This window comes from Ursus arctos, unplaced genomic scaffold (genome assembly GCF_023065955.2).
Source record: "Ursus arctos isolate Adak ecotype North America unplaced genomic scaffold, UrsArc2.0 scaffold_34, whole genome shotgun sequence".
Taxonomy (NCBI): domain Eukaryota; kingdom Metazoa; phylum Chordata; class Mammalia; order Carnivora; family Ursidae; genus Ursus; species Ursus arctos.
In genome coordinates this window covers 29,363,755-29,380,531 of record NW_026623030.1, presented here as the reverse complement: position 1 = coordinate 29,380,531, position 16,777 = coordinate 29,363,755, and the positions used below count along the sequence as shown (strand labels likewise).

General features: G+C 43.7%; 1 protein-coding gene across 1 annotated transcript in view; it reads right to left on the bottom strand.

Annotated features, from left to right (window-relative positions):
• Window positions 1–636: 636 nt before the first annotated feature.
• PIWIL1 (piwi like RNA-mediated gene silencing 1) overlaps window positions 637–16,777 on the bottom strand; it is a 28,835-nt gene continuing 12,694 nt past the window's right edge. Inside the window, exons 9-20 of the mRNA XM_026514679.2 lie at window positions 16,192–16,318; window positions 15,893–16,010; window positions 15,276–15,390; window positions 14,006–14,193; window positions 13,562–13,634; window positions 11,936–12,136; window positions 11,723–11,826; window positions 10,799–10,869; window positions 10,242–10,395; window positions 3,173–3,298; window positions 911–1,058; window positions 637–753 (exon numbers count right to left, since the gene is read on the bottom strand). Of these exons, the coding sequence (XP_026370464.1) occupies window positions 637–753; window positions 911–1,058; window positions 3,173–3,298; window positions 10,242–10,395; window positions 10,799–10,869; window positions 11,723–11,826; window positions 11,936–12,136; window positions 13,562–13,634; window positions 14,006–14,193; window positions 15,276–15,390; window positions 15,893–16,010; window positions 16,192–16,318 (1,542 nt within the window). The remainder of the gene's footprint in view (window positions 754–910; window positions 1,059–3,172; window positions 3,299–10,241; window positions 10,396–10,798; window positions 10,870–11,722; window positions 11,827–11,935; window positions 12,137–13,561; window positions 13,635–14,005; window positions 14,194–15,275; window positions 15,391–15,892; window positions 16,011–16,191; window positions 16,319–16,777) is intronic.

Genomic DNA, 16,777 nt, shown 5'->3' with positions numbered 1-16,777 from the left:
CAAGTAGAAGGATATCCCCGTTGAAAACAAAATAAATAGTAATGTTAATATAGATTACTGGCCTCTTTTGTGAGAGTCTTAAAATGTTTCTTTGGACAGAAATTTAAAACTTTTCAACCATCTTCTTTTAACCCCCATACCACCTAGCCCCAAAATGAAATAAAAAATTAGCCTACTTCTCCATAGTCTCCTACCATTCCCATACCTTGTACAGATTTTTCAATGGCAGCTTTTTATCTTTAAAATAGATCAGATACCAAATAAAACCCTGTTACCTTACAGCTGTAGTGAGCATCCCACAGTATGCCTTTCTCTCCTTTAAATTAAAAATATTTCAAAAAGAAGATAAAGTAATACAGGTTTACAAAGTACCTTACCCACATTTTTTTTCAAAACAAAAATCCTCACAATGTATTTGAGAAGCAAACAAGATAAAATATAAAAGTTTAATTTTTACCTATAAGCCAGTCACAGCAGCAATGCTACAAATGAGACTCCAGATCTCCTAATTCCCTTCCCAAGTTTCATCTAGAAAGATAACAGCTAAAAAAAAATAAAAAAATAAAAGCTTAGAAAAACCCCCGAAGCCATAAGGTCAAACAGCAGGAACAGGCCGGTGTCGTCGTCCCCCGTGGGTCAGAGGTAGTACAGGCGGTTGGAGAGGGACAGGTTGGGCTCCCTGTGAATGCTCTGGCCCACCAGGAAAGCCAGCTTGTGGGCGTACTGGCAAGGAGCGGGTACTCGAATGACGCCCTGGAGTGCGAGAAACACAGGGCTGTTACTCTGGCTGTCTCCTGGATCACTCATCTCAGAATTAACTCGAAAAGCCTTTTCTGAAAACAGAGCAACTCGTGTTTTGAAAAGTGAAGCTCGCAGACATGAGTACCCGTCCCCAGGGAGACACACTTACCGGCCAGTTATAGTAGATGTGACACAGCTTGTACGTGAGCCTCTGTATGTGGTCCGGCTTCAGGCCACTGCTGTCGTAGATGACGTTATAGTGCGTGGGAGAAACACTGCCACTTCTCACCGCCTGGCTCACGATAAAAAAGTCATACCTGGAATTATAAGAGAAAAGCCACCTGGAGGGGAGGCTTACCTGTCTGAAAGCGGACGTTAACACGGGTCCCATTTCTCACAGAGAAAAGGTCCTGTCTTCTAATGGAAGCTGGCCTCTTCAGGATGAAATGTGCTTCCTTCAAGTCCAGAGCACTTGCTGCTCATGGACCATTCTGGAATGCTTATGTGTGACCGAGGTTTCAGAAACCACTATTACTTGGATTTTAAGTAGGTGTCATTGATGCCTCAGGGCATTCAACACGTGCTCGGGCTGCCAGGTTCGGCGGTGTCCCCGAGCCACCCACAGCTCCCTGCCTACACCCCGCGGGGCACGCCAGCGTGCCCACAGAGGTCCTGGAGGGCGGCAGCAGCGGGGGAAATTAGAGACGCTGTTTCAGGCACAGTTGCTCCCAAAACGTTCTTTTACCACAGAACCTTCCCCCTCTTGCTGTTCCTGCTGTTACTTAACAAGAAGAAAACGCTTCATTTTCATCATTAAGGATGCAAAGCAGATTCTCCAGGACTTGAGAACCTCCAGGGACAGAAGCAGAACTAGTGCAGGACCCAAATGGTAAAGCAGATGCCGGGAGTGCTGACAGAGAAACGGACATCCGTTTCCCCCCCCTTTCTGGGTAGCAGGAACATATCGATCCAGAGATATGGTCGTTTGACCTAATAAAGCTCTAAGGAGATCACGTGTGCAGCGTGCTAGGTCCCCTGAACCCGACAAATCAGAACACCACGACTGATCTAAAACACATTATTAGTGTTTTAGAAGAAAAAGGGTCGCAGACTCACGAAACCACCTTGCCCTAAACTGCAGAGAAATCACAGCAGAGCTAGAGTCAGACCCTTAGTTCCTGAGTCAGGCACATCAGCGTCCAGAGCGCTGGCAGCTAACGGGACTGGCAGTCCCTACAAGCGGGCTTCTCCGGGCGTGTACAGAGCCTCAGCAGCTAAGCTCTACATAGCATCTGGAAAAAAGTAATGAAATGTGCTCATACTTTATAATTCTGCTTGGATTTTACCCAGTCTGTTTCCGTCAGCGTCTCCAGGTCAATACTAGCCCTGAGCTGCGGTTAGCAGAGCAGGAGTGTTAGAGCAGTGAGGTCACTCTGACTGGTTAGAAGGTCCAGCAGGAAAGGAACTCACTAGGTTAGTATCTTAGCCACTCTGTCTCCCTCAGCTGACTTCCCCCACAAGTAGAATCCTTCCGAAGCACTGCCATAACTAACACCTGCCTGAGAAAAAGAAATCCGAGATAATTCATCTCAACATGGAAATTTCCATTCACTGTCGCTAACAGAACTGATTAAAGAGAGCTAAAAATCTGTAGTATCGTTCATCTACATAAAGTTAGTGAGTAAAGTCTCATTTACCCAAGGTCTGTACAGGAAGGGCGTTCCACATTAGCAGCTTTGCACCAAGGCCCGCACTGAGTTAAGCTGCCTTTAAAAGCTCCATCACACTGAAAAAGAGGAACGGTCCTAACAGCGCGCTCTCCTGAGGACAGCGCTGACCTGGACTGAGCGAGAGGCCACCCCTCTGAGCACAGGTTACTGCCCCTTTGCCCCACAGAAGAGTCTCCGAGGAGACAGGTGCACCCCAGGGTGCTAACAGCGTCGCCCCATGGGCCCCACGTGTCCATGCATGTCCCAGCTAGCTGGCTCTCCTGTGACAAAGCACAGCTCCAGGTTACAAAAGAAGTTCTGTTTACTCAGAAGCCACTTCTCTTATCTGCAATTGCGTTTCAAATGCAACTTCTGACCTTGGTATAACAACAAAGCATTACAGATCTAGAGATTTTTTACTAGGGAACAAGACTCTGAAGATATGGTTACATGTTTAAAAAAAATACAAAAGCAATCTACGGCAGCAATTCTTACCCTCTGTACACATCATTAGCGCCACAGACAATAACCCTCTTCCCCCAAAGAACAACTGCACAGAAACCTGTTTACCATTTTAGACACGAACAAATCACAGGCTTTAATAATATTATGGGATTAAAGTAATTGAAGACTTTAGTATTTATCAGAAATAGAAGAAAAAGGTAAATGTGTTGAAGTTGATAAAGCAGAAAACAATCTTCATGTCACTGCACACAACTTACCATTCTGGTCTGGTAACTTCTACGTCAATAACCGTCCCGGGAAGTGGGTTCTGAAGTCTTCCTCCAGACTGGGCAAAAAATCTGGCGTTCACTCGTTTCTTCACCACAATTACCGTTAGTCTTGGGCTTAAAGGTGATGATGATGATGAATGTAATGACATTGAGTCTGTCATGCTTCCAGGCACCCAATCAGACATTCCCATTCCCATCCTCCATTTAAAAAGAAACCCCCTCCCTCTTGAGGCAGAGTATCTGTCCAAGTTGTGAAAGGAGACTCCACAGCTTGTAAGGACCTAGACAAGGACCAGGAGTCAACTGTGGGTGGAGCACAGGACGGCATGTGACGTGGGGTCGTTCAGATGTTCCGTCAACAGACAGGCACACCGCTCACCCAGCACACGGAAACTGCACATTCAGCATGCTTCGAAGCGCACGATTCGGAACACTCTTCACTGGGCATTTTCTACTAGGTGAGAAATAAGATCTGGAGTCTAAAATTGCTGATAGGGAAGCTTGTTTGAGCGGTGTCAAAGTCTAACCCAGCACTTCTGGTTCACAAGGCATCAGGGCTCCCCATCTTCATCTCCCTCGTGGGCCCAATCACCCCTCGGCTCACCACATGCTGGTAGAGGACACACCCCTTGCATCCCCCTTGCACCTCACTGCCTGACCCCACTCTCCGGCTGGTTTCCCTATGCCCAGATGAAGCTCCCTTCCCCCGAGTGTCCAGCACTGCACCAGAAGCCATCTGCTGGCTCCTAACATGCCTTCTGGCTCCGTGGAGGGCAGCCCTACAAGTGGCAGCACATGTGGGCTAGAGTACGCTTCACCCCTTTTCTAGCATTGCTGAAAGGCCCATTTCAGAGCTAGTGGTTGAGCACACAGCCGCTTGGCAGTGCAGGGACTGGCAGACGGACGGCGCTCGGGGACCGTGTTGGCGTGCACTGGACATCTGGGAGAGAGGACCATGACCAGTGCCTCCGTTTTTTCTGTGTCTTCTCCCAACCAGAACATTACTTCTTAAAGAACAGAAATACACCTGACTCCACACTGTGGGACACAGAGAGCTTTACAGGCAGTGGGATCTGGGATGTCTGGTTCAGGAAGGTCGTCCACAGTATACTGTCTGGACAGACCCCGAAGTGGGAACTTCTGTTTAACGATCGATCTCATTTTGGTCCTTCAAGATAGTCGAATAAGCAAATCCTGAAGGGATGGGGGGTGATTTTACATAAACAGAGGGTATTTGTAGAAATAGCACCATCTACCCAATGAGGTCTAGTGCTGCCCAGTCACTGCGGCTCTGGATGTAACAAAGCCAGTCTCAGGAACCAAAAAACAAAGTGGATTTGAGTCCTCTGACATCATAAGAAACAACTTAGCAAATGTCAGGACAGAAAGGCCAAAAGTATGAAGTGATGTTTTGATTTCTTCTTATATCAAATATCCTGAATCAGCTAATCCATTATGCATTTTAGTGAAAAGTTAACATCAACATTTCAATTAAAAAACAAATACTGCGGTTCTAAGAATAATTACAAATATTGACATCCAAACTGCATTTCTTCAAAGTGAGAAATAATTCTTGGATATTATTCTACTTTCTAAACAACTATAGTTTTTTCTAGACAAGTTATCTACCATTTATTGAGTGCTTCCCGGGGACTGAATGAAATAATGAGTTATTCCTGCATGTTCCTTTCGACAACCTTGGTTAGTCGCTTCCCCGCCTCACAGATGAAGGCAACGCTGGGATGAGACGGACTCTGCTCCCGGGGTGCCCCGCACTTGATCACTCACCTTGGCAGTCTCCCAAGTACAGCACAACTCACAACTACTTCCCGGGATGGCTGGTTGTGCCTCCATCCAAGCCACCACTCGAAACCCCTTCCCTGCGCCAATTTAGCCCTATTACCTCCGTGGGAACTGGGCAGGGGATCCCCAGCAGCCACCCTAGGCTCAGTGCCACACACTCACTAGGGTTACCATCTCCTCTGCGAGAGCAATTTCTGCCAGCGCTTCCGGGAACCAAACCCAAAGGACTCAAAAGACTCAAAGCGGCAGAGATGCAGGCCCCACCATGGCCACAGGTGCGTTCCCTGTATCCTAAACATTCAGCTCGAGGCTGGAAGACGAACTATGACTGCTACGCTTTACTTCTTTTTTTAAAAATTTTTATTTATTAGAGAGAGAGAGTGCACACAAGTAGGGGGGAGCAGCAGAGGCAGAGGGAGAAGCAGACTCCCCACTGAGCAGAGAGCCCAACACAGGACTCGATCCCAGGACCCTGGGATCATGACCTGAGCCAAAGGCAGGTGCTTAACTGATCCAGCCAGGCACCCCTACTCTTTATTTCTTGAAAATTTCCTCTCTTCTCGGTCTGAGGAAAAAGCCACTGAGGCTGGACAATGCTGAGGGTGAAAGCGGTAAAGGAAGAGGAGACAAGCAAGCAGCTGCCGCACCGGACACCGCCTGCCCCTACCGCCACGCTTCACTGCCTGTGTGGACGGCACTTCCAACTCTGAGAAACACACCCAATAAGGTTTACAAAATTTCAGAGACCAAAAGAAAAGAAAATTAATACCATTATTTTAGTGAGAAAATACAAGCATAGTAAAGAACATTAAGTTTCATTTCTAAGATACTAGAAAATGCTTATTTGCATTTTAATCTGAAACACAATTACTTCAAAAGAGATAAAAAAAAATCCCTGACTTCTCTGAGGACATCCTATTAAAGAATGAATGGGTCAACCAGGAAATTAAAGAAGAAATTTAAAAATTCATGGAAACAAATGAAAATGAAAACACCTGTTCAAAAATCTTTGGGATGCAGCAAAGACAGTCTTAAAAGGGAAGTATATAGCAATATAAGCCTTTCTCAAGAAACAAGAAAGGTCTCAAATACACAACCTAACCGTACACCTAAAGGAACTGGAGAAAGAACAGCAAATAAAGCCTAAACCCAGCAGGAGAAGAGAAATAATAAAAAGCAGAGCAGAAATCCATGAAACAGAAACCAAAAGAACAGTAGAACAGATCAATGAAACTAGGAGCTGGTTCTTTGAAAGAATCAATAAGATTGATAAACCCCTGGACAGGCTTATCAAAAAAAAAGAGAAAAGAACCCAAATAAAATCATGAATGAAAGAGGAGAGATCACAACCAACACCAAAGAAATACAATTATAAGAACATATTATGAGAAACTATATACCAACAAATTAGGCAACATGGAAGAAATGGCTGCATTCTTAGAGACGCATAAACTACCAAAACTGAACCCGGAAGAAACAGAAAACCTGAACAGGCCCACAACCAGCAAGGGAATTGAAGCACTAATCAAAAATCTCCTGACAAACAAGAGCCCAGGGCCAGGGGGCTTCCCAGGCAAATTCTACCAAACATTTAAAGAACAATTAATACCTATTCTTCCAAAGTGGTTTCAAAAAACAGAAACGGAAGGAAAACTTTCAAACTTTATGAGGCCAGCATTACCTTGATCCCAAAACCAAAGACCCCACCAAAAAAGAGAATTACAGACCAACATCCCTGATGAACATGGATGCCAACATTCTCACCAAAATACTAGCCAATAGGATCCAACAGGACATTAAAAGGATTATTCACCACGACCAAGTGGGATTTATTCCTGGGCTGCAAGGATGGTTCAACATCCACAAATCAATAAATAAGATACACTACATAAATAAAAGACAAGAACCATATGATTCTCTCAATAGATGCAGAAAAAGCATCTGGCAAAGTACGGCACCCTTTTTTGATTAAAACTCTTCTCAGTGTAGGGACAGCGGGAACATACCTCAAATATCATAAAAGCCATCTATGAAAAGCCTACAGTGAGTATCATTCTCACTGGGGAAAAACTGAGAGCTTTTCCCCTAAGGTCAGGAACACGGCAGGGATGTCCACTGTCACCACTCTTGTCCAACATAGTACTGTAAGTCCTAGCCTCAGCAATCAGACAACAAAAAGAAATAAAAGGCATCCAAATCAGCAAAGAACTCTCACTTTTCACAGATGACATGATACTCAATGTGGAAAACCCAGAAGACTCCACCCCGAAATTGCTAGAACGCTCACAGGAATTCAGCAATGTGGCAGGATGTGAAATCAATGCACAGTAATCAGTTGCACTTCTATATGCTAACAACGAGACAGAAGAAAGAGAAATTAAAGAGTTGATCCCATTTACAATTGCACCAGAAATCATAAGATACCTAGGAATAAACTAGAGGCAAAGGATCTATACTCAGAAAACTACAGAACACCCATGAAATAAATTGAGGAAGACCCAAAGAAACGGAAAAACATTCCATGCTCATGGAGTGGAAGAACAAATATTGTGAAAATGTCTATACTACCTAGAGCAATCTATACATTCAATGCAATCCCTATCAAAATACCATCAACCTTTTTCCACAGAGCTGGAACAAATAATCCTAAAATTTGTATGGAACCAGAAAAGACCCCAAATAGCCAGAGGAATGTTGAAAAAGAAAACTAAAGCTGGAGGCATCACAACTCCAGACTTCAAGCTCTATTACAAAGCTTGTGATCATTAAGAGAGCATGGTACTGGCACAAAAACAGACACATGAATCAGTGGAACAGAAGAGAGAACCCAGAAATGGACCCTCAACTCCACGGTCAACTAATCTTCGACAAAGCTTAGACTATCCAGTGGGAAAATGACAGTCTCTTCCATAAATGGAAGTGTGCTGGGAAAATGGGAGAGCCACACGTAGAAGAATGAAACTGGACCACTTTCTTACACCATACACAAACAAACTCAAAATGGATGAAAAGACCTCATGTGAGACAGGAATCCATCAGAACCCTAGAGGAGAACACAGGCAGCAACCTCTGTGACCTTGGCCACAGCAACTTCTTGCTAGACACGTCTCCAAAGGCAAGGGAAACAAAGGCAAAGATGAACTACTGGGACTTCATCAAGATAAAAAGCTTTTGCACAGTGAAGGAAACAGTCAACAAAACCAAAAGACAGCAGACAGAATGGGAGGAGATATTTGCAAATGTCTTACCAGGTAAAGGGCTAGCATCCATAATCTATAAAGAACGTATCAACCTCAACACCCCAAGAACAAATAATCCAGTCAAGAAATGGGCAGAAGACATGAACAGACATGTCTCCAGAGCAGACATACAAATGGCCAACAGACACGTGAAAAAATGCTCCACGTCACTCGGCATCAGAGAAATACAGATCAAAACCCCTCTGAGATCCCACCTCACACCAGTCAGAACGGCTAAAATTAACAAGTCAGGAAACGACCGAGGTTGGCGAGGGTGAGGAGGAAGGGGAACCTTCCTACACTGTTGGTGGGAATGCAAGCTGGTGCAGCCGCTCTGGAAAACAGTATGGAAGTTCTTCAAAAAGTTGAAAGTAGAGCTACTCTGTGACCCAGCAATTGCATTACTGTGTATTTACCCCAAAGATACAAATGTAGTGATCTGAAGGGGCACCTGCACCCCAATGTTCATAGCAGCCATGTCCACAACAGCCAAAATGTGGAAAGAGCCCAGATGTTCACTGACAGATGAAAGGTTAAAGAAAATGTGGTGTACACACACACACACACAGGAATACTACTCAGCCATCAAAAAGATGAAATCTTGCCATTTGGAATGATGTGAATGGAACTAGAAGGTATTATGCTAAGCGAAATAAGTCAATAAGAGAAAAACAATTATCATATGATTTCAGTCTTATGTGGAATTTGAGAAGCATAACAGAAGAGCATGGGGGAAGGGAAGGAAAAATAAAATAAGATGAAAATAAAAAGGGAAGCAAACCACAAGAGACTCTTAACTCTAGGAAACTGAGGGTTGCTGGAGGGGAGGTGGGTGGGGGGATGGGGTAACTGGGTGATGGGCCTTAAGGAAGACACGTGATGGAATGAGCACTGGGTGTTATATGCAAGTGATGAGTCACTAAATTTTACCTCTAAAACTAATAATATACTATATGTTAATTGAATTTAAATAAATTTTAAATAAACATTAAGTCTTAAATTGATGTGTCAATTAAAAAAAAAAGAAATGTGTAGAATTAACACTTAGAATCTGGCCATAGAAGACTTGGAAGTGCCCTCCCATTCAGCTAGAATTAAGAAACAAGCTCTTAATGCCTGCCCCACAGGTCATATAAATCACACTGAGCCCAGATATAGTCAGTCAGTCAGTTTCAAAATCCCTCATTTCTACAGTAATACCAAATGCTGGCTAAAAAAGTCTGACAAAAACAACCAGTGTTGCAATATGCATATGCAAGCACACAAAGAGGCCTTTTGGATTTCCTGAGTAACCTTAAACATCGGAATTGCACATCTTTATGATACACTAATAAGCTCTTAATACAACAGTCCCTGACCTCAGCTTGCTCACAATCTGATAGGGTAACAAAATGTAACTTACTGAAACAGCGGTCTGAACTTGGTATGCAATGTCGCTGTCCAATGGAATGGATGAGGGGGTCTGTAGGACAGCAGAGGAGGGTGGACCCCAGTATGGGTTTCAGGGGCGCCAAGCACACCACCCTTGCACATGCACACCATCCAAAAGGAGAAAAGTAACATCATCTCCTAGGAGACTAAACACATGCCAACCATCTTACCTAGATCAAGTACTTGTCCAGTAGAGTTCACAAAGAAATCAAACAGGTATTCATTGTACAAAAAATTGAGAAAGAGTAAACTAAGATGGTTTGGAATTTATTCTAATAACCAATTCTGTGGATGCCTATAGATGTACTGGAATTCTCAGATCCCCGCACGTCAAGGCTTTAGGTGAGCAAGGTGGCAGGCAGAGAACTGGCCAAAGTGTCTTCATATGTCTTTCCTCTCCTTGAAGGGAGGGACCCTCTATACAACCACTCTGCATGTCCAGCCCCTCCCCCTTCCATGCCTTCAAGCCCCACTGCACCCCTGAGGTTAGGTTCTCACTTACCTTTGCATCTGGGAACACTCATTTCAAAGATAAAAAGGTATAATTTTATAAAGAGAAAATGCTCTACAGTTTGCATGCTTACTTGTAACCTCTACCAACAGATTTCAGACAATCCAGAAACTGTGGGACTTCATAGTTAACCAGTGTTTTCAGCTGACCATCTCCTACACCATCCCGATACACGATAATTCGACTAGGCATGTATTCATTGCAGCTATTCCAAGCCCTCAGAGCAGCTGAAAGGAAGCCAGAAAAGTTTTAAATCAATTAACACAGATAAAAACAGTGTGGTGTGGGACGCCTGGGTGGCTCAGTCGTTAAGCATCTGCCTTTGGCTCAGGGCGTGGTCCCAGGGTCCCGGGATCAAGCCCTGTATCGGGCTCCCTGCTCCGCTAGGAGCCTGCTTCTTCCTCTCCCACTTCCCCTGCTTGTGTTCCCTCTCTCTCTGGCTGTGTCTCTCTCTGTCAAATAAATAAAAATAAATGAAAATTAAAAAAAAAACCAAAAAACCAAAACAACAACAACAACAAAAACCAGCGTGTTATTACCAAATTCTGGGCACGTTTTTCAATATCAGAACTTTAGGATAATGTCTTGAAGACCCCAGAGGCCAGGATGGAAACACTATAGGAGACTGACCTTGCAAGCAGACTTTGAGCCCGTCTACAAGCTCTTGTCCTCGATCTTGAAAAACACAGCGAGAGAACCAGCTGTTCAGAGAGACCAGGACAAGGGTGAGAATGGTACTGTCCACGAGTTGTTCCTTCTGCTGCACTTCATATTTATTTTCCTCTTAGCAGCTTGTAATGTTTACCCCTTTTTAAGATACCTAACATCCCCAATACTCTACGAAATCTAAACAGAACAAGACACTCATAACACCACAAACTAAGCTTTCTTTTATTATAAATACTATAATTCCCTTGAAGAAAAAATAAAATTTAAACTAACACCCAGAGATAGCTCATAGCTTTACACCTTAGTACGCATAAGGAGCCCACTTTCTGCTCTGCTCTTTAGAAGACATTACAGATTTCACGCTTGTGAAAGATACAAGACCTCGAGAAACACACCCATTAGCAACACGCACACGTCAATATACCTTTAATTTCTATCCTTTCCTATTTTTGAAAATTCTCTTCTAAGAAAAGCACTGAAAAATAATGCACTATGTTGAAACACAAGTGACTGGGTAAACTAAAGTGGGTTTTCCAAAATAAAGTCAACACAAAAACTTTAGAGTACATTTCAGCAGTCAATAAAAATTTGAGAAGTTTCAGAGATGGTCCCATTTAATGAGATACACCCTCCCCCAAACAGAAATAATCATAAAATAGGCTGCAATGCAATCTACTATGAAAAAAGTTGAGAACAGCAAGGCAGCTAACTTCCTTTACTTCCCTAACTTTCTTGCTTATCTAATGTAAGAGAAGTCAACGGGTTATAAAGAAAGAAGGAACAAAACCCTGAGCCTCGGAGACCCCCGGAACATCAGCCCTGCACTCCCACCTGCTCCTGCCCATGTCTAGCAGTTAACCCACTGCCACCCATCCCTGCACTCACCGGGTCATCCCTTCATTGATACTTGCAACAAATCCTGCAATTGACCTCCGTCCAGCTGTGGTATCGTGGTAACAGTCAATGCCAACTATCATCGCCAGCTTTAGCTTTAACAAAAATATTGTAGTTTGAGATACAACGAGTACCAGCAGCATTTAGAAAGTAAATCCATTTTTCCCAATGAAAACTTTTATGTACCAGTTAAACCAAACTTACAGGCATATCAACCCTCCAAAGCTCCCCTCCCATCTTGCAATTCATCTGCAGGGCGATCTTGGTAGCAATGGCCATGACTGTCTGCTGCTTGCCAAGAGTGCGGGCCACCACACACTGACTCGGAGTAGGGCAATCTGTACACAAGTATTTTTTAATAGCATCATATTTATCTTTCCGATTACTCGACAACAGACAAACAACCTGAAACCAAAAGAATGTTCTCATTACAAAGAATCAGGAAGCTGATGAAGGTCGAGGAAGAGAACGGGAACCAAACCCAGTCTCTGGGCATAAATGTCAGACACTGTCTCCGCCACAGAGCTAACAAGCAGCATGCTAACTGCTAGATACTGCTCACCCCACTCACCTAGTGATAGATTCTAATAAAAGGAAGAAAACCACGTGAAGCCAATGACTCAAAACCGAACACCATGAGAACTTAGTTAAGTACGCTCTAGGACCAGCCTGGAATAACTTAGAGATAGGAAATATGGCAAAACTAGTGAGCACCTACAGGTGGACCAACAGAAGACCCTCTACCTGGCTCACAGCTCCCATTTACTGATGACCCACCTAGGATCAGGGCCTTTAAACTTCTAAAGCTCTGGCTTGAGAACCTGGTGACACTATGAAATTTCCTGGGAAGTCCACGGACAATTCTGGGAACAAAACAGAGTGCCTAATCTAAACACACCCCTGCCGGACACGGGAAGAGGTTAGTCAAAGAGCACAAACTTCCAGTTATAAACTGAGTAAGTTCTGGGGATCGGCTGTGCAGCACGGTGAGCACAGTCCACAGTTCTGAGGCGTGGACTTGAGAGGTGCTGAAGACTAGATCTGAAATGTTCTTGGTATGAAAAACATCAACTTGTAATCATGTGAGGTGCAGGAGGAGTGAACTAGCCCTGCAACACAGACATGTATCAAAGGGTCCCCCTATACACCTTCAACTCCCAGTGTTGTGTGTCCATCAGATCTAAACAGGGCCATAAAACCAATTCCTGCCCAATCCAAGTCTGTGTTCTAGAGCTGAATCCAGCTCTTTGACTCATTGCTGTGTTCTCCAATCTATGCTCCCAGGTTCTTCCCTCTTTTCACTAGCCCCCAACAAAATCACTTTGCCATCCTAGGTGTCTTCATTACTCCAAAGTAATAGTGCTCTGCCTGTGGCATTTAAGTAGGAGACGAAGGGCTAGAAAGGGAACAGATTAGCTGAAGCCAATTTACTTCTTAGATTTAAATCAACACACATGTTGTTTATCGTTACATTTGTCTCTGCCACCTCATTAGTTATACCTGTACGTGTGCTGAACAACTAATCCTAATTTTTACTTTTGTGCCTATTCCCCATGAAATTTCATGGAATTAAAGCCTTTGAATCCAAATAAATTTCAGACCGTTTTGTTCTCCCCAGCCCTTCCTCACCAACTGCAGCGCAAATAACAAGCTACCAGACACACAACTGAGGCCAGCGTTAACAAAGCTACCTTATGAAGGTAAAATACATATTCTCTGGCCAGTTTGTGAACCTGATTACGTTTCAAACTCAAATTCTAAGACTCACAAATGCAGTTTTTAAAACAAGTCATTCCAGGACAACAGCCTATGTACGTATCAGCTACTTACTATCTGGGTATCTGATGTAACCTTCTGCTGTAAGACTCTCAAATAGGCTTCAGTTCGATCATCCACTTCGATCCTACAATGGAAATTCATTATGCAACATTCAGAAAAAGTAATGAAAAATGTACCATGCATAAAAAATTTCCTACAGATTATGACACACGAAACACTTCTGTGTAAAACATAAAAACGAGAGTGGCCACTTAGGCAAAAGGTTGTTTCTAATGCAAACAGCAGCAATAATCTGAGGCACAATACTGCTTGTTTTCCCACCCATTCTTAGTTACTAAAATACATTCCTGCATCCCCATGACAGGGAACCGTATCAGATCTTTCAACCAATGTAATCTAGTTCACGTGTTTAACACTTCTATCACTTTTGCATTCCCACACCCTCCAAATGACTACTAATCAATTTTCAGAGTAGAAATGACTTGATAAACTTACATTATTGCCTTTTTCATTTGTATGCCCATGGCTGGTGTAACTTTAAATAGATTTTGTATCAGTGAATTGGCTGCTTCATAATTTCTTCGAGTATAGATCAACAGCCAGTTATCTAGTGGCTTAACACTAATTAATGGTGCACCTCTTGTTTCTTTTGACCAATCTGCAAACTGTGGGTTGTAATCAAACTAGAAGAAAGTTCAGAGACACTGTGAATTCCGCTGTATGTTCTCAGTGACAAAGCCAACAAGTCTGTAACAACTCTACCGTGGCATTCTGACCCTTCGGGGACTACTCTTCCATTTGGACTCCAGGACAGACTAAATGCCCCGGTGGGAGAGAAAGGTACAGAAGTGTGTCTGAGGATAATGACAACTGTCACAGCTGGCACACAAGTGCTTCTCACACCAAGCCCTCCTCTCAGTGCTTCCTGAGCTCCCCTTCATCTTCTAAGACATCACAAGGACAGGCGTAATGTCCCCTGAGATAAAGATAAAAAACAAATATGGCTTGGAAAGTTAGGCACCTTGATGGAGGTGTCGGATACTTAAAGTGAGTAAGGCAGAAAGCTAACCAACTCGAAGCACTGTGACGTGGTGTGAGCTCTCATAGAGGAAAACCCTAGTGCTTTCTCCATGTGCTACCCACCTCCCCCACACCTGTTGCACAGGGGTGTGTACGCTGTCTGTTTCTACAGGGAGATACACGCAGCTGCAGTTAAGACATGCAGCTACAGGATTAGGTTGTTGTTCATACAATATTTAGGAGGCAGAATGGCAGTTTTCTGTAAAAGGATTTTTAAAGTTCTGGCACTTGCAGTGCTTCCATTACACGAAAATATTTTTACAATACTTGCTTCCCTTTTCTGAGGAGAAAACATAAAAGGCATCACAATATTTCATATAGACCCCTCCAACAAATGGTCCAGGCAAAAATGAAGCCAAATAAATTGGAAGTTTTCTGTATAAAAGCCCACTTTAGGTGCAGACAAAATACCAACCCAGTCACAGTTAGTTCTTCTATACCTTAATTTAAGTAATTCTGCCATTAGAAACAAATTATGCCAGCCTTCAGCGGAGTCTCCCCGACAACTGTGAGGACAAGCTACAGGCCCCTGCCTGCCTCCTCGCTCCTTGGAGTTGACGGAGTGCAGGTGGGAGGAGAGGTGAGGAGAGGAGGTGAGGGCAGACTGCCATGTAACGGGGTTTTCCTGCTTTACTGTGAACCAGACCCAAATCTGATGGGGCTGACAACTGGAGAACTGCCTTACTGTTTTTCCACCTTGGTGAATCTTTTCTGCTTGCAAAATTCTTCCTGAGAAGGACAGTAAGTTGGAGTCAAAGCTCAAACCCCAGTCTCGAAGTTCCCTCTGAACATTATCGTCTCTGTAAATTTAAGATATTTACGTACCACTCAATGTAAGCAAACACAGTTAAAAACAGACGCACACACACACAGATTCACACCAACCTACGGTACGTTTTCCTGTTTCTCTCAGGACTGAAAGCCCAGAGAGAACGCCAGGAAACACAGACGGGCTCTCCATTTCTCCCTCATCGTGTCCCTGCATCCCTTCAGGACAGTTTTTAACTTACAATTCTGACGCCCAAACTACCTTCCCTTCAAAGTAAACCCCTCGATGTTATAACAGAAAATAAATTTGCCCAGAACATTTCACCTTCTGCTTTATTGCCGTTTGCTAATAGAAGAATTAGAAAAGGCCTACAAAGTTTAACTTTAATATTCCCTGACAAAGAGCAGGCTCACCTAGAAACAAAAAGAACCCACCCCAAATACAAAAGGAAAACAAAATGACTTTCACTCCCCCAAACCACAGAAAATAACACAAAACTGGGTCCATGGCCCAGCGGGATGCAGGGGACTTACTTATGAATATAATCAATGAGTCTTCCCACTTCACGCTGCCTTTGTTCTGGAGTCAGTCTTGTATGAACAGCTAAGTCTTTCATCACATTAAAATCATTACGCATCTTATCAGTTAGACCTTCAAATAAAAATGTCGAAAGGTGTATGACTAAACAAACAAGGGTCACGTCTCCATGTTTGCAGTGCAGGGTGGTGAAGAGGGAGGGGAAGTACAAGGAGATGAAGCAGCAGGAAGGGCTTTTCCAGGGGCGGCGGGGCTCCTAGAAGAGACAGGGAAGGCAGCCCCACCGTAGTGGTACCTGTAAGATAGCAGAGCTCAGGAATGAGCATCGCAGGGCCTGGCAAAGTGCCGCCAGGGCCTCGCCTCCTCTTCGGCTGACTGACCAGAACAGGTTGCTTCAAGTCGGTGATTTCTTGGTTGTATTGCTAGTTAAGAAACGAAGGTATCACTGTTCATGTGAATGCCTTTAGTAATAGGTCAGTGGACCAAAAACAAGGATTTGTTTTTTTAAAGTGAGAATTGACACCAATAGCAAGGCTGGTATCTGTATCCAAGTAAAGCTTAAAAAGTCCATCTTTAATCCTACTAGAATAGCTTGTGGTTTACATGTATTACTGAGTACCTCATCTTTCTTCCTAAAAACATAAGAGCCTCACTGTCCTTGACCATCTAAATTCTGAGTTTTAGTCACAGTTCACTTCATTTTGTGATTTTTTTTGGTTTAGAAACAGAAGCCTGGTGTATCTCTGGGTCCTCATGACAGAACTCCACCAAAACTACTAGTTATTACAGTGTGAAGTGGTGTAGGAAACAAGCCTTGCTGTAACAATACAGGGGCGGCGGGGGTGGGGTGGGGAGAAGAGGTTTGCATGCCAGAGAACATT